Source organism: Pyrus communis, chromosome 11, assembly GCF_963583255.1.
Source record: "Pyrus communis chromosome 11, drPyrComm1.1, whole genome shotgun sequence".
NCBI lineage: Eukaryota > Viridiplantae > Streptophyta > Magnoliopsida > Rosales > Rosaceae > Pyrus > Pyrus communis.
Genome location: NC_084813.1, coordinates 26,567,661 through 26,584,008, shown reverse-complemented (window position 1 = coordinate 26,584,008; position 16,348 = coordinate 26,567,661). Strand labels below are relative to the sequence as shown.

The following is a 16,348-nucleotide window of genomic DNA, read 5'->3' as shown; positions in this document are numbered from 1 at the left end:
CAAATTCCATAAACCTCTTCTGGTTGGTCTTTTCTCTTACTACAAGTTTTTAATTTTTGGGTCAATGGTCTCTTGTTACAAGTTATCACATAATAATGCCCTATCTTTGCTTCTCAGATCTCATTTTTGTAATTTTCTTTCCCTCCGGAGTTGTAATTCCCGTGATCATCGTGGTCGAAATGGCAAAAGTACAAATAAAAAACGCTCAAATCTTCGTCTGAATGTGTATTAGGTTGTTTTTTAACAAACAGAGTGACATGCTCTACCTTTCGAACTTAGAAGACCAAGTCCAAGAGCAGGAAAGGAGCAACTAGAAAGGATTCTGGGAATGATGAATCATTAACCAACTGCGAGTTTTCTAATGGGTTTAGTTACGTCTTTAATATAAATTAGAAGAACCGATTTTCAGATGCCAAGTATCCGGCACGTTGCGGAAGTAGAATATAAAACGATAGTTTTCTAGTTTGGATGCTTTGTATTATCACGCAAGAGGAGAGGGAGAGAGGGAGAGAGAGAGAAGGGTGTATAAAACTTGTCGCTGTCAAACAAATTGTATTGGAAACAGAGTTAGAAATACAAAAGAATCTCTACAATTTTACGGTATACATTTCCAGCCATACTGAAACAACATCACACAAACTCTTTGCACTCGGTTCATAGGTAGCTTACACAACACTTATCAAAAGTCAACAAATTCCTATAGGTTACTCAGGATGGCCATCGATATTTCAATGTCTAGGCCTCGGATGGTTTTGCTTGTCGTTCTTCCATTCCAACAACTGATACTGAACACAGCTAAGCAGGTGGCAAACTGACCTCGAAAAAGTCATGCCTGACCACACTTGCTTAGACAAGCAACTCCTTCTTCTAGATAATCCTCCCTTGTGATCCAAAATTCAGGAGCATCCTGCATTGTTAACCACCACATTGAAATTTTCTTAGATGGCTTGCAGTTAACCCATCTCCAATGTGGGGGATAACAATGACATCATATGGAAACTCAATCTAAAAGGAGAGAGTACAAACAATGTAATTTACCTTCATAATTCCCGCAAGGACTGCACCACCTAGATACACCATGTGCTTTCTTCGTGGAGGATCTTCAATTCGCAATCGCAATTTCTGTTCCCCACAAATTTTAGAGCGTGAGAAATAGAACAACTGAGCTCGGTTGATTATGCCAGATTCAACTTGATGATATTCTTTCAAATCAATAAATTTTTTATATCAATCGGGATATCCCGACCTAAACATAGTCAGTTTAGTACCACTTCAATACCAACATAACACACATGGTATGTTTCAACTGTTTCATATTTTTTCAAAGCTCGGTTTGTTCCCTGTCTTATCCATGAAAACAAAACTCTTATCTTACCTTGAGTCCATCTTTGTTACCCTTCAAAACAACGTCAAGATAACGGTCCAGTATTTCCTTCTCCAAACTGAAGAAACACCACATTTAATATCAGAAATTCATCAATTTCAAACCAATCTTTAATAAGAAAACAAGATGCCCATAGGACGAAAAAGAATCCAACTTTTAGGTAAAAAAGGTTTTTTTTTTTTTTGTTTTTTTTTTGAGTACATCCATATTTTTACACTGTCAAACAAGAAACTTGACATGCCATGTGAGATATAACTCCAAAAAAGTACGTCAAACAAGAAACTTATAATCCAAGTGATGCAAAGAAGAGTAAGATATTACCGACTGGGTAGTCCAGGATACATCGTGCTTCCTCCACTTAAAACAATATGCTGGTAGAGCTGCAACAAATGCAATAAAGTCATACAATCAATGACAGGAAGTCAAACGGATAAAGAACTAATCAATGCTAACTTGCAATCGGATTCATATAGGTACCATCATCCTGTTGTCAATATCCATTTCCTGAATACAGCGGAATACCATGTCAGCCATTCCATCACCTTCAACATCTATAAGTTCCTGTACAAGGAAAAAATTAATGATTATTCAAAGACTTCAACCTGTAATAAACTTTTTCTCCAAACCCAGAATTGTAGGTGTTAATATCACTTTGAAGAGGTACAATTTGAGCAATTTAGATTGAAGACATTTGAGCAATTTTGTTGACTAGAGAAAAGTTTTAATAACCAACGTCAAGAAAAGAGCAAAGAAAACTGGAAAGTTACAGGAGTGAAAAGAGCCTCAGGAGCCTGGAACCTTTCGGTGCCAACTTTAATCACCCTTCCATCTGGCAGCTGAATAAACCATCACATATCAGAGTATTAGCATCAAAATATATATAACTCTTGATTAAAACTATAACGATACAACAAAAGAGGGAACCAAAGAGAAAAATGACAGACAAAAAACGAAGAATCACCAAAATACGAAAAAATTACTGGCATTAGAGCAAAGAAAGAGTGACATACTAAAAACATAAGCAAAAAAAAAAAAGATGAACTTATAATACAGCCACTCCTGACTATGTCTTTTCAGTCAAGTCATACATAGAAGAATTGGATATCTAATGAGATGCTATGGAAACTAACTTACAGTGTAATTTTTTACAAGTATGGTGGTCTCAAGTCCCAACTGATACTCCCTTTTGTAATCATAACTGCATCAAATTTGATACTAAAATTCATGAAATTAATGTTTCAACAACATTCCACACCAAAAACGAAAAGTTCCATAACATAAGAATATAGGTTTTGTTTACCTAATATAGCAAAGCTTCTCCTTGATTTCCCTAACGGTCTCAAAATCAGCTGTCCTATTCATTGAATACCTTCACGAATAAAGATACAACCGTCAGTCAAATGAAAGTTTCACTTAACAAATGAAAGATAATGCAAACCATATTGATCTTGCTAACTATAAGCAAATGGTTCTCACCCCCTCCGTGAGAGCAAATCAACAAGATAAGATGTTATGTGTCGGCCAGCTACATTCATTCGCTTCGTAAGATGAGGAAATGAGTAGCCATCGACAACTGGAACCTACAAGGTTGAGCAAATTAATTAAAAATTGATATAGAGTTTGATTTCCTTTCAATTCCATTGCTGTGCAATATTTAACTAATTGCTAAAACATATAACTACAGAGTGACACACTATGCAAGCTGTTGGCAGTACTTTAAATACAAAACGTAGAAGTTGGTTTTGAGGAATTTACCACATGTGTAACACCATCACCAGAGTCAATAACTAATCCGGTTAGCAAGCCTGTAGAAAAACAAGGAAATAACGAAGCCCATGACCGAAAAAAGAAAAACTTTACCTAAGCATAAGTAGCAATGGTGGTTATAGTAATGTGATGACTGTTCCAACATATAATTCTGGCAAGTTATATTAAATGCTTTCACTCTCCCCATCAATGTTTTCCAAGAATTTGAAAGCGCAATAGTCAAAAAGACATTTTTTTTTTTGTAGAAATAAGACGAAGAAAACAAAAAACAGAGAAACAAAAGAAGTTGGGGGTAAAAACAACATCATAAGCATTTAACCTTTAATCATCTCTATAAGCACCTTGAGCATACAATGTTAAAACAGCTTGAATTTGAATGAAGACACCAGCAAAATTGTACTTCTCAAACATGGTCTCAACCTGAAATATCGAATCAAGACGAATCATGAAATACCAACAACGCCATAATTAACGATCTATACTATGGTACAGGTATGGTTACCAAAAAAAGTGACTACTTTAGAAAGAAATTGCAAAACAAACCATTTTTTCACGGTTCTTTGAAGGATTAAGAGGCGGGTCTGTGAGTAATATCTGACACTCAGTAGGATCTATCTGTTGACAGAAATTAGACAATATAATATTAGCAATCCGAATGAAACTATAATATCGAAATTGACAATCAAAGGCAGCAAGAGTTTACCTTTAGTTCACTGTAGAATGCATGGTCCCAGACATGGCCCATGTCATCCCAGTTTTGCACAATGCCATTGTTAACTGGGTAATTTATATCCAATTGATGCCGAAATTCGGCGCAAGCTTCTCCAACAATGACATCCTAAACGCATTCATAAAATTTAAGAAAAAAGGGCTCTTAGAGTCAGAACTCAGAACTAATCACTAAATCACAAGCTAATTAAGAAGATAATAAATTCTTAACCTTGATTAAAGCTCGAACAGAAAGATCAAATCTTGTAATGAAAAGATTATTAAAGTATCAACCTTGATTTCTTGTTCCATAAGTGATTCCTCATAGCGAAGCAGTGGCCTTCCAACTACGCAAGGGAACACAGAGGTGGGGAAGTTCTCTCCAGCAAATCCACATTTTACATACTGCAGATTAAATCAAACAAAATAAACAAAACCCACAAAATAAAGTATGATCCCAACACCCACAGATCCCAAACGGAGGTCAAAATTTGCCGGATCGTTGAAATCTTCCAACACAGATTAGAATATAAGTGCTTTTTCTGTATGTGTGAGGGAAAGCAGAAAAGCTAGCGAGAGGAGTTTACCCCAGTGCCATTGTCGCACACGACGACGTTTCGACTGTTCATGTTCAGCTGCTGCTGTTGAGAGTTTGTTGCTGTTTGTGCTGGTTTTTCGTCTACTGCATTTTCTTCAACCCGAAGTTCGTCCGACGGCAGGAGAGAGAGTGTGACGGGCTTTCTTCGTAGTTGCGAAGTTAGAAAAAAGGAGCCAAACAAAAACGAGGACGACGTCGTATCCATAATTTTTTGCAAGTGATACGGTTTATTTTGGAACTAAACCAATTCTATTCTATTACTTGAGGGAGGTTTATTTTTCTTTATTTTATTTTTTATTTTTTTTCAAAAAACGATAGTATTAGTGTGTAAAATGGTTAGTTGTTGCCACTTAATACTACTGTCTACTAATATTTCTTCATTTGTAAGTGAGGGGTTTTATATTTGATTATCGTCAAAATCGAATTTGAACTACATTACTGCTAACCTATTGTGAGGCTAAACCACCATATTTCCTCTAGTGTAGATAATATCGTTTGTTAAAAAAAATTGTTAATTGTTGGCGGGAGAGGGTGATCGGTGAAGATCAAATTTGCACCATAGTGGATATGTATAGTTGTTTTGCGCCATTGCGAGAAAACCAAGGAGGTTATTACTTAATAGAGGTGTGGTTAAAAAATATTATATATTGACTTATTTATCCTTAATAAATATTGTATTTCCTAAATAGGATTTCTTGGCCGCCAAGTATTTTATTTCTTAAACATATGCACTCGCAAGTTCAAAGACGTGACATCAATTCTAAAACTAAAGTATTGTTCCAAACAACTTTAGGGAAAATTTTAGTTCATCTTAAACTTTTTTCGGTGATATTACATATTTTTGTGCTCATTGAAAATTATTACTATATGGAGACGTGTCTTCTTAATATGAGACAAAAAAAAATTATAACTTATTGCAATGTGAAGTTTATTTCTATGCTATACAGAATTGATCCCAAGTTGGGATCGTAAATTTTTATGACTTGAGGTTGCTCCTTTATAGAGATGATTGTGATATTTTACGTGATAATTTTAACACAATCATTTTTACTTCCCGCACAACTTTTTAGTTTTTTTTAATATTTGTTTACTCTTCCATCTCCTGTCTTGGAGGTTAGGGTTATTAAGGTTAAGTTAAATTATGGGCCTCGGGTCCCATCCTTAGGGTGCCCATGTGCTTATATTGGGTCTGGTTATGCTTTACGATGCCCACAGGGCATCGCTTTAACTCAGCTGAAGGCCCAGCCCGTACAGTCACTGTTTGTTAATGTATAAATCGTGAGCCTTTCTTCTAGGGTTTACGCCGTTCCAAAGAGTTTCAGAGCTACCCAGCAGGTCGAAGCAGCAGCAGCCTCCGAAAATGGTGAGTATTTGCTCACTCTCCGTCATCCTCCGCCTCCCATTCCCCCTAGGTCGCCTAGAATCTTCCATTAATCATCGCGTCTTTATGTTCTACTGATATATTCATTTTTGCTCGACCTAAATTACGCAGGCCCCCAAAAGAGGCGTAAAAGCTCCAGTCGCAGCTTCCAAGAAGAAGACAGTATGTATCTTCTGTTTCAATATATATATATATATATATATATGTATGTATGTATGCGAATATATCTTTATATTATATATGATGATTTTGCGATTTGCTTATATGGTGATTGTGATGGGTGGCGCTGTGTGGTGATATTTATAGGACAAGGTTGTGAACCCGCTATTTGAGAAGCGCCCGAAGCAGTTCGGTATCGGTGGGGCATTGCCACCGAAGAGGGATCTGACCCGCTTCGTGAAATGGCCCAAGGTGGTTCAGATTCAGAGGAAGAAGAGGATCCTCAAGCAGAGGTTGAAGGTTCCTCCAGCTTTGAACCAGTTCACCAAGACCCTCGATAAGAACCTCGGTATTTTTCGATAACTCTCGACCTTTTGCTTGCGTATATTAAGCATTTTATCTATTTATGTTTTTGGAGTATATCATTGAGAATGCGCCAATGACAAGTTTCTGAAATTTATCTTCATAGATGTGATGTGATGTTACAACCAATCTTTGCCACGTTACGTTTTCTAGTGTACATTTTACGGCTCAATGTAATTTGTTTCATTCTGTAGAAGAGAATGTGAAATGATGATAGCTATTACAGTATTGTATAACAGATGTGCCGACTTGTTGCTGCGTTTCCAAACTGTTTTGTTATGGTTTTGTGATTGCCTTGGTTGTTTTGGCTGTATCTTACAAAAGTGCTCAAATTATAATGTTGCTTGTACCTGTGTGCAGCCACCAGCTTGTTCAAGATGCTTCTCAAGTACAGGCCAGAGGACAAAGCTGCAAAGAAGGAGCGCCTTTTGAAAAGGGCCCAGGCCGAGACCGAAGGGAAAACTGTTGAGGCCAAGAAGCCTATTGTTGTGAAGTATGGTCTCAACCACGTGACTTACCTGATTGAGCAGGTCTTGTTCTCTGCCCTGTGCATGTGTTTTATGTTCCTTTTTACGACGTTGGCATTTTGAGTAACACGTTTATGCAACTGTATTTTACTTGCAGAACAAGGCCCAGCTTGTTGTTATTGCGCACGATGTTGACCCAATAGAGTTGGTTGTCTGGCTTCCTGCGTTATGTAGGAAGATGGAAGTCCCATATTGCATTGTGAAGGGCAAAGCACGCCTGGGATCGGTAATATATTCTTATATTTCTGCATTATTTGATTGTTTTAAATCGTTTGTCTATATATATGGACTAAGAACAAACCTTTATTTCAGATTGTCCACAAGAAAACTGCATCAGTTTTGTGCTTGACAACAGTCAAGAACGAGGATAAGTTGGAGTTCAGCAAGGTCTTGGAGGCAATCAAGGTGGGATAGAAATAAATTCCTTGTGAAATTTCTTTAAGCTGTTGTTTGATTGCTCTATAGTGCGTGCGTTGTCCATGTTTTGATCGATCCCTTTGTTTAATCGTTGTGGTGTCTCACTTTGTTGCAGGCCAACTTCAATGACAAGTACGAAGAGTACAGGAAAAAGTGGGGAGGGGGCATCATGGGTTCCAAATCCCAGGCAAAAACTAGGGCGAAGGAGAAGCTCCTAGCGAAGGAAGCTGCTCAAAGGCTGAACTAAGTCTGGTTTTTGTATTTCTTCTTACCTAGGAAAAATTGTCGAGTCTGCTTCTAGATTCGTGAGTGTTCGAAGTTTATTAAGATCAATCGCCGAGGTTTTCTGTTTCCTTTAAATGCCGCAATGTTGTTTAGCTGTTTGGATTAGACTCAAAGGACATGCCGATTTTGGTACGGTTTTTGGAATATCTAATGATGACCATTTATATTATGTTGTATGATTTCAGTTTCTTTACCACAAACCTTGTGCTATATGCTTATTTCGTATAACGCTATACTTGAATTCTATTTTTGTATTCCTAGAAGAAAACGCGTGTTTTGGAACAGCTAAAAGTGTTTTCTTTTTTATGTTTAGAAGTGGGTTTGGCTAAAAGTTCTTTCTGTGAATAGAAGCACTTTTGATCATGTGAGAAATTTGCTTTTCGATGATACTAGTGCTTCTTGGAGAGGAGTTTCAATAAGTTTTGATTTTCAAGAAAAATTAAAAGTGCTTCTTACATGTGGATCTTTCAAAGGAGATGCTTTTGAAATGTTTGACATTTTGAATGGCGAAGGAATTCTAATTAGTGAATATTGAAAGGAAAATTAATGAAAAGAGTTTGAAAATTTTGAGTTTTAACGATGAAATTTTAATTAGTAAATGAAAAGAGTTTGAAAGTTTTGAGTTTTAACGATGAAATTTTAATTAGTAAATATTGAAAGTAAAATTAATTAAAAGAGTTTGAAAGTTTTAAGTTTTAACGATAATGATAAAATAGAGGATAAAGTAAATAATATCAGAATTGAATCTTTAGTATAAAATATAATTTTTTGTTAAAATAAAATGTATCAATAATTTTTTGTTAAAATACTCAATCCCGAAAGGATAAGTACCACAACTTAAAAGTCATAGTAATGAGTTTATTGATGTTGCCGCAGTAACCGAAAAAAAATTGCATTTGAAGATTTACAAAAATTATTTTCCAAAACTAATAATTTGTTATATTGTAAAAAGTTTTTAACTGAAAAAACAAATTTCAGTCCCCCGATATATGCATGTATAGATTTTTGCAAGATCTCCACAAAATTTACACTTCGCCTTGGCTGTTCTGATCATACCAACCCAAACCCTCCCCCTCTCTCTTTATCTCCCTCCGCGACATCTCTCCCTCTCTCCTTCCCATTTGCCAACCCTGCAATTCCCCAAACCCTAGAAATCTGTCTCTCAGTCTTCCTCCCATTTCCCCCATCTGCAACTGCAAGTGTTCGCTTGCAGAGGCTAATTCCGCTTCCCCCTCTCTCTTGCCGCATCTCGAAGCACGATTAGCTGCGCTCTCGTCTCCGTCATTCGCCTGCCAATCCTCTGCAATTCGAATCGTTTTGGTCTCCGATGGCGCACGGAAAAGTCAGTCTCCCTCAAGATCTCCTCCCCTCGAATCTGGTCGATTCACACTTCTCCGCCAAAGGTTTGCGTTCTTCTGCGTTTTTCAATCCGTATCTCTTCTCGCTGCATCGATTTTCTCTGTTGCTTCCGCATCATTTTCTTCCTTGCTCGATTTAAATCGCATTCAAATCTACACCTACACCTATATATATATATATATATATATATATATATCTCTGTATTCTTTAGAACGTTGTGTGCTGAAAGCTTTTGGATGTTCTTGACATCGTTATCGCTTTGCTTTTCGATGTTAATTTGGGATAATTTTGTTGCCACGGTGCTCATGTTCTGTTCTGTCCATCATTATTAGTGCTGGTACAGTGCAAGAGTCTTTCCGTCTGTCCTCTATTAGCAGTTCATTGGAGTATTTGAACACTGTTTTTTCCGCCTATTTTATTTTTACTTTCTATGGTGAACTTCTTGGATTTGTAAATCATGGACAATCTGATTTCGAAGAATGCATGTAAATATCTATCTTTTCTGTTTGCCATCTTAGATGAAGCCTTCCAAGGAAACAGTGAGGAGAAGGCGCTAGCAGGGTCCCTTGACATGTCAATTGGTGGTTGTGCTTCTTTTCTTATTATCCTTTGTTTTTCCCATGTTCAATTTTGTTCACCTCATTGGCTACCATTTTACTGTATTTTTCTTTATGATTCAAGTGTGAGCCTGCCAGTTAATTCGTTTAACATGGTCCTAATTGCAGATCAAGTTGCCTCAGACAGCAGCATCCCCTTGTCTCCCCAGTGGCTGTATGCTAAACCAGATTCCAAGACACTAGCAACTGGAGCATCAGGAGTATGTACATTTTAATTCTTCTCCGAAATTTCTTGTGCTGCTGTTAATTATTTAAAAGTAATTTGAAATAAAACTTAAATGTTAGTGTGGGCTGAACAGACAACTAGATTTACATTTCTAGCCTTTGATATCTTTACCCCTCTAGTGATTGCTGTCAGAAAATACTTTGATATCTTTACCCATCTCTCTCAGGAGACCATAGTTTGCTGAATTCTACTAATTTAAATGCACTATAGTGGTTTTAAGCCTCTCAATTTGGGTTTTGGCCTATGCTTGTGGGGATTATCTTAATGTGTTTTAAGCCGTGTATCTGATCTAGTGGTTGAATTGAAAAAGGACAATGAGTTGTGATAGGAGTGAATTATTATGTTTTCAACAATGATTGGAAGGATGTAGATGTTGTCTCTGTAAATGACTATAATTTGCCTTGTTTGCTGCTGTCATTATCTGTTTCTGAATACCGATAAAATGACAGGAATTGCATGCAAATGATTCTCTGTCTCATGGAAACTCAACTGATGCCAATTTGAGAGACATTTGGCGTGTAGATGGATCTCAGGAGAAAAAAGATTGGAAGAGGAGTGCACCTGATTTAGATAGTAGCCGCCGCTGGCGTGAAGAGGAGAGAGAAACAGGCTTACTTGGTAGGAGAGATCGAAAGAAAGAAGATCGCCGTGTAGGTGCTAGTGTAACGAGGGATGCTACTGAGAATAGAGCAGAAGATCGCCGTGTAGGTGCGACTTCAACTAAGGATGCTGCAGAAAATAAAGTATTGTCTTCTGACCGCTGGAATGAATCCCGAAGAGATAACAAATGGTCATCAAGTTGGGGGCCTGAAGATAAGGACAAGGACTCTCGAATAGAGAAAAAGGCTGAGGTCGAGAGGGAAGATGTACATGCTGAGAAGCAGTCTTTTTCCAATAGCAACCGTGCAGCTTCTGAGCGTGATAGTGATTCTCGTGATAAATGGAGGCCACGCCATCGCATAGAAGTTCAACCAGCTGGGGCAGCCCTATATCGTGCTGCACCAGGATTTGGGATGGCTCGAGGGCGTGTGGAAAAAGTAGGATTTGCTGCTGGACGAGGGAGGTCTAACATTGGATGCCTACAGATTGGCAAACCTGTTCTTGGAAAATCTGGCCGTTTTGCTGATATGTATTGCTATCCCAGAGGAAAGCTCCTTGATATTTATCGCAAGCAAAAGAAGGATTCAACTTTTGATGTTATGCCTGATGGGATGGAGCATGTGTCACCAATAACCCAAGTGGGCTCAATTGAGCCATTGGCTTTTGTTGCACCTGATGCAGAGGAAGAGGTATATGGATTATGTTGTTAAATATTTATTTAAATATTCACACATAGATGTATATAGAAATCTTGACATGCTTACTATCCATAAGGAATTGCTCTGAAGTTATCTTGGTTTAACAAGCAAGCACCGACTTGTTTCTCTGTCCACCATCAACTACTGATGTGATGCTTTCAGGTTGGTCTGGGAGATATATTGAAGGGAAGAATTACTAGCAGTGAAGTGGGATACAACTCGTCTGGGGACAAGAATGTATTAAATGAAGATGCTAAAGGTAGATAAGTTGCATTTTGTGGGACTCTTGCGTATTATCCTTATCATTTTTCTTTTTCTAATGCTAGTATTTTCCACCTATTCAGGATCTAGCAATGTCACTTTAAGCAAGGAGGAAGGACACTTTGCAGCTAACCCGGAACAAAATGTCCAATCTGCTGAAGAGTTCATTTTGAACAATTCTTTTCCAGTTACTGGCGCTGAGGTGTCACCTATTTCTGGCGTACAAACACATATGTTAAAGGGTAAGGAAAAACTTTTGTAGACCTTATCTTTCTTTCCAGTTCGTTTAAACCATTGGTATTACTGCTTCTTGTATTTTAATGCATTGTTTACACTTTCTCTAGAATGTGTTGCTACTGAAGGAGAGCAGAAAGTTCTGACGGTCACAGCAGCGGCAGATAGGGAGATTGGTCCTAGTAATGATGATGCTAACTCAAGAAGTTCAGGGTGCCAGGAGGTAGGAGATTTTGGTCTCTTGAAGCATCCTTTGTTGGACTGCTTTAAATTTGATACGCTTTAAGTTGATTGCGAGTTTCCTGACGATTCAAGTTCCCTTGTCATTTTCCATTTTTCAGCAAACCTCAAGCAGTGATCATCACTATTTCAAGAGCAATGAAGACGCCCTTCTATTGGAAAGAATTGTCTCACCTGAGGATATGAGTTTGTGCTACCTTGATCCTCAAGGGAATATCCAGGGGCCTTTCCTGGGGATCGATATAATTGCATGGTTTGAGCAAGGATTTTTTGGAATTGATTTGCCAATTCGTTCATTTGATGCGCCCAATGGATCTCCTTTCCAAGAACTTGGTGAAGTGATGCCACATCTGAAAACTAAATCTGGGCCTGTCTCTGACTCTAGTTTGCCTACTCAATTAGAGCCATTGGGTGCTGTTGGAGGCAGCTTGGACGAGAGAATATCTGCTCCTAACTATGATGGGGGGTCTGCTATTCTAAACAATCAAGGCATTCAGAATGTTGTTGCAGAAGATGAGGGTGTGTTGTGTTTCTTGTTTTTACTTTTCTATATTATTGTTTATGTCTACTACATTGTTACTTTAATGGCTTCTTTCTTTTTGGTTTGTACAGAAATTGTATTTCCTGGAAGGTCTAAAGGCAGCGGTGATTGCCTTTTAAGGTCTTCACCTGACATTCATGGCTCATTTGCAAATCCTCCCAGCCTTCATTCCCCTGCAAATGAAGTTTCAGAAACTAACGTCCCTGATCAGCTGGACAATAAGCTGCATCCTTTTGGCCTGTTGATGTCAGAGCTCAGAGGCAACTCACTTTTAAGGCCTGCTCAATCATCTCATTCGTTTTTCGGCATGGATGATCAGGTTCCTTTTAGAGATACCTTCGTTGGAGGTGCCACTGTTGCTAATCAGGATTCCCTTGGTGCCATGATTGATCAACCTTCCTTTGTGGAGACACGGCCGGATAATTATATAAAAAATAACACCAATGTTAGTCTGGGTTCTATAGATTCTCCCCATTTACCTCACATGGGGCAAGCAAGCAATGGCTTTGACGCAGCAGAGCATATAATGTCACAGAAGTTACTAAAAGAACAGCTTCAGCAGCTGAACCATCTTTCTACTGTTGCACAAAGTGCAGGAACAGGAGTGGACCGGTTCCCTGGATTTGGTTTTTCTGACAGCAAGAACCCTAATATCCAGCCGTCATTCCATCATCCAGTGGCAGATATGGAACATATTTTTGAAATGCAGCGTCAGCAGCAGCGTCAGTTGGAGCTTCATCAGCAGCAACACCAGTTGGAGCTTCAGCAACAGCAGCGTAAGTTGGAGCGTCAGCAACAGCAGCATTGGTTGGAGCTTCAGGAACACCAGCGTCAGTTGGAGCTTCAGGAACACCAGCGTCAGTTGGAGATTCAGCGCCAGCATCAGTTGGAGCTGCAGCACCACCGTCAATTGGAGCTTCAGCAGCAGCAGCGTCAGCTGGAGCTTCAGCAACAGCGTCACTTGCAGGATCAACTTCACCAACACCAAATGAAATTGCAGCAACAACAGAAATCTCAAGCTCAACACTTGCTCCTTGAACAGTTTTTGCATCAACAGATGTCCGATTCTGGTTATGGGCAGTGGAAGGCAGATGCTACAAGAGGCAACCCTTTCGATCATTTACATTCAAGGAAGCACCTTCTAGATGACTTGCACCAGATGTCCCATTCCTCGAGGCATGATCCATTATTAGAGCACATCATCCAAGCAAATATAGGACGCCCGGGACAGACTGATTTCTTTGACCTCATATCTCAGGCGAAGCAAGGGAATATGCACACTTCAGAGCTGCAACCTCGTCTTCAGCAGCATGAGCTGCAGGCACAGCAGTTGTCCGCAGCATTGAGAGAGCAACTGCGGATGGAAGGGGAAAGGCGTATCGGTGCGACCCGGTTTGTAGATGAAGCAAGCCAAATTGTTAGGGATCCTGTTGGTCATCACCAGGCTCAGATGGTAGGATTTAGTTCTTCAGAAAATTACCAGAAACTTCCCACCCATGAACTGCAACTAAGCCATCTCAACTGGAATCATGCCATACGGGAGCGACTGCAGGGAGGGTTCTACGAACCTAACTCTCTGGAATTTGAGAAGTCATCTGTTCCTGCTAGTTCGCTTGGGATGAACTTGGATATTCTCAGTGCACGTGGGCAGGGTCTGGATGAGTTTTATTCGTCTCATCCAGTTGGTTTGGAGCACTTGCCTTTTGGGAACAATGGACATCTGGAAGATGGCTCCACTGAAGCACTTAAACCGCATTCGCATCTTCATGCCGAGCAAACCCGCCGAGACTCAGAAGCTGCCATGGCTTTTTCTGATGCAAATATATGGTCTTCATCTGATGGTGATAAAGAACACTCAAAACAAATTTTTATAGACCTTCACCAAAAAATTGGTCGTCAATCTACACGGTTATCAGAAATTGATTATCAGCATCACCTGTCATCTTCTAGAAGCCGGGGAGAATCTGCACATCATCCATTTAGTCTTCTCCCTGATCAAGCGGTTATGAACAACTCTTTCACGGAAGGGCCCTTTACATCTAATCCCAGAGCATTTATGGAAGATTTATCAGAGTTGGAGGGAAATAATTGGAAGAAGCAGGTTGTGAAAAGCTATGAAGGCAACATGGTAGAACAAGAAGAAACATCAAGGGAACTTCATAGTAATGCCCATAGAAGGCAGAGTTCACTTAGCAGTGCTGGTAATTTGTCAAATAATCTTATTTCTTAGTTAGTTTCATCTTTATTTTGGACGAGTTTCAAACTCTTTTGATGGTACAGGGGGAGGTGGGAGTTTTTACAGCTCTGAGACAGGAATGGATAAACCGCTTGGAGAAGAGGTTTCTAATGGGAGGTAATTTTCTGTTCTTTTTCCTTTTTATGTGCAGTACTATTATTCGAATGTGTGTGTGCATCATTTTGAACATCCGGTATTCTCAAGTGATGTGCTTTTAGCTGGTTCATTGCGATATGGCCAGTTTTATTTCATTGCCTATATGTTGCATGCATACTATTGCTGTGGTGTGCACATAAAGATATTTCTTAATAGTTTTGCACGTTCCGAGTTCTATGATAGTCAGTCTCATTGTAATTCCTGATGGTACATTGACAGGCTGCCTTCTACTGTAACCAAAGGGTACGACAATGCTTTGCATAGACGCCGGGTTTTATCTTCCCAGGACGTTTTGTCTGAGGCAGCACTTTCTTTGCCTGTTAAACAAAGAAATCCAGCTGCAACCCAGGTCTCTGAAACGCAAGCATCTAGCAAGAATGATGCGCAATTTAGGAGGACTTCGTCTTACAGTGACGCTTCTGTGTCCGAGGCATCATTCATAGACATGCTTAAGAAACCAGTCATTTCAGAGGCTGATGCATCCAACAGAGCAGTGGCACTGGAGTCGTCTGATGGAGGTGGCCAAGCAGGGCGGACTGGCAAAAAGAAAGGGAAGAAAGGAAGACAGATTGATCCTGCTCTCCTCGGCTTTAAGGTTTCCAGCAACCGGATCTTGATGGGCGAGATCCATCGCCTTAATGATTGATGCATAGTTTTCTCAGATTTAGGAGACATATAGTGATCTCAGATTTTTTCGCTCCCGGCGTAAAAACTGTAGAGCTAATTTAAGAGACATAGTTTTCCAATCCTCTGGATTCCAAGGTAGACCGTGTACATAGTTTTTTAACCGTTGCGGTGATTGACCGGATGCATAATGTAAAAGGAGAAACAAAGTTCGCTGATAAATGTCAATTTTTGTACGATAGAATCGAAAATTTTATTTGACACCAATTTCCCTTGATTTCTTTTCTTTTCCTTTATTATTATTATTATTATTATTATTATTTATTTATTTATCTTACTTTTTCGGTGAGCCGACGGCAGAATTATAAAAACACGAAAATTTATAGACTGCATTCAGTGTTTAAAATAGCCTTGAAAGTGTAAGTATCTATGCCGAAATATTCGAAAAATGAAATGTAAGTATCTATGCCGAAATATTCGAAAAATGAAAGATTGATATAGAAAGGTGATGAAATGCAAACTCCATCTTATATCGGTGAGATATAAGATCATCAATGAATATCAACAATATGATTAGACAATGACTTATGTATGAATTTTCAAAATTGGCTAAATATCATGAGTGTTAACCTACATTTTTTTAATCAAAAATGCAAATGATTTATTTTCGCTAAATATTTTCCATGAGCATTAAAGAAAACTTTATAAGATATTTGAAAGCGGTTTTATGGTTTAATGAGCAATAAATGTAAATGTGGTATAATATTTAAGCCAAAAACTAAAACAATAAGTGAAAAATATAGTAGTGAGGCCCAAAACATTGTTAAAATAGGGTTCCACCCACAAGAGTATCAACATAAAGTCTTACTTTAATTTTCAAAACTTCACGGTGAGATTAAGGTGAAAAAAATTGTTTGAACCATGATTTATGTACCAATTTGCAAAATAGACTAAAACCTGTGAGTGT

The 16,348-nt window shown here is 38.7% G+C and overlaps 3 protein-coding genes across 4 annotated transcripts; 2 read left to right on the top strand and 1 right to left on the bottom strand.

Annotated features, from left to right (window-relative positions):
- Positions 1–530: 530 nt before the first annotated feature.
- On the bottom strand, positions 531–4,654 carry LOC137708356 (actin-related protein 2). Its single transcript, XM_068447409.1, has 15 exons — positions 4,447–4,654; positions 4,154–4,264; positions 3,855–3,989; positions 3,695–3,766; positions 3,493–3,571; positions 3,140–3,189; positions 2,861–2,964; positions 2,685–2,753; positions 2,519–2,582; positions 2,152–2,220; positions 1,862–1,945; positions 1,706–1,764; positions 1,376–1,442; positions 1,039–1,122; positions 531–907 (listed from the first exon to the last, which is right to left on the bottom strand). Exons 1-15 carry the CDS (start codon positions 4,486–4,488, stop codon positions 827–829), a joined length of 1,170 nt encoding a protein of 389 aa, XP_068303510.1. The 5' UTR covers positions 4,489–4,654; the 3' UTR covers positions 531–826.
- A 1,087-nt stretch (positions 4,655–5,741) lies between these two features.
- On the top strand, positions 5,742–7,758 carry LOC137707615 (large ribosomal subunit protein eL8y). The gene is made up of 7 exons (XM_068446522.1): positions 5,742–5,820; positions 5,950–6,000; positions 6,145–6,346; positions 6,721–6,890; positions 6,985–7,113; positions 7,200–7,292; positions 7,420–7,758. The coding sequence occupies exons 1-7, from the start codon at positions 5,818–5,820 to the stop codon at positions 7,549–7,551; spliced, it is 780 nt and encodes a 259-aa protein (XP_068302623.1). The 5' UTR covers positions 5,742–5,817; the 3' UTR covers positions 7,552–7,758.
- An 847-nt stretch (positions 7,759–8,605) lies between these two features.
- On the top strand, positions 8,606–15,662 carry LOC137708220 (protein ESSENTIAL FOR POTEXVIRUS ACCUMULATION 1-like). Of its 2 annotated transcripts, none has more exons than XM_068447249.1 (11): positions 8,606–8,992; positions 9,467–9,529; positions 9,674–9,765; positions 10,241–11,080; positions 11,252–11,348; positions 11,434–11,592; positions 11,695–11,807; positions 11,926–12,343; positions 12,437–14,566; positions 14,646–14,718; positions 14,977–15,662. In XM_068447249.1, the coding sequence occupies exons 1-11, from the start codon at positions 8,917–8,919 to the stop codon at positions 15,401–15,403; spliced, it is 4,488 nt and encodes a 1,495-aa protein (XP_068303350.1). In that variant the 5' UTR covers positions 8,606–8,916; the 3' UTR covers positions 15,404–15,662. The 2 variants fall into 2 exon arrangements, with proteins under 2 accessions (XP_068303350.1, XP_068303349.1); XM_068447248.1 differs by having other exon boundaries at positions 9,467–9,532.
- Positions 15,663–16,348: the final 686 nt, after the last annotated feature.

Excerpts from the sequence above, each read along its gene's own strand:
- LOC137708356 (XM_068447409.1), bottom strand. The coding sequence starts at position 4,488 with ATGAACAGTCGAAACGTCGTCGTGTGCGACAATGGCACTGGG. Across the intron at positions 2,583-2,684 it reads GAGAAGCTTTGCTATATTAG|TTATGATTACAAAAGGGAGT; the intron begins GTAAACAAAACC and ends AATTTGATGCAG. Across the intron at positions 1,443-1,705 it reads TATCCTGGACTACCCAGTCG|TTTGGAGAAGGAAATACTGG; the intron begins GTAATATCTTAC and ends GTGTTTCTTCAG.
- LOC137707615 (XM_068446522.1), top strand. Across the intron at positions 6,001-6,144 it reads CAGCTTCCAAGAAGAAGACA|GACAAGGTTGTGAACCCGCT; the intron begins GTATGTATCTTC and ends TGATATTTATAG. Across the intron at positions 7,293-7,419 it reads AGGTCTTGGAGGCAATCAAG|GCCAACTTCAATGACAAGTA; the intron begins GTGGGATAGAAA and ends ACTTTGTTGCAG.
- LOC137708220 (XM_068447248.1), top strand. The coding sequence starts at position 8,917 with ATGGCGCACGGAAAAGTCAGTCTCCCTCAAGATCTCCTCCCCTCGAAT. Across the intron at positions 11,081-11,251 it reads CACCTGATGCAGAGGAAGAG|GTTGGTCTGGGAGATATATT; the intron begins GTATATGGATTA and ends TGATGCTTTCAG. Across the intron at positions 11,808-11,925 it reads GAAGTTCAGGGTGCCAGGAG|CAAACCTCAAGCAGTGATCA; the intron begins GTAGGAGATTTT and ends TCCATTTTTCAG.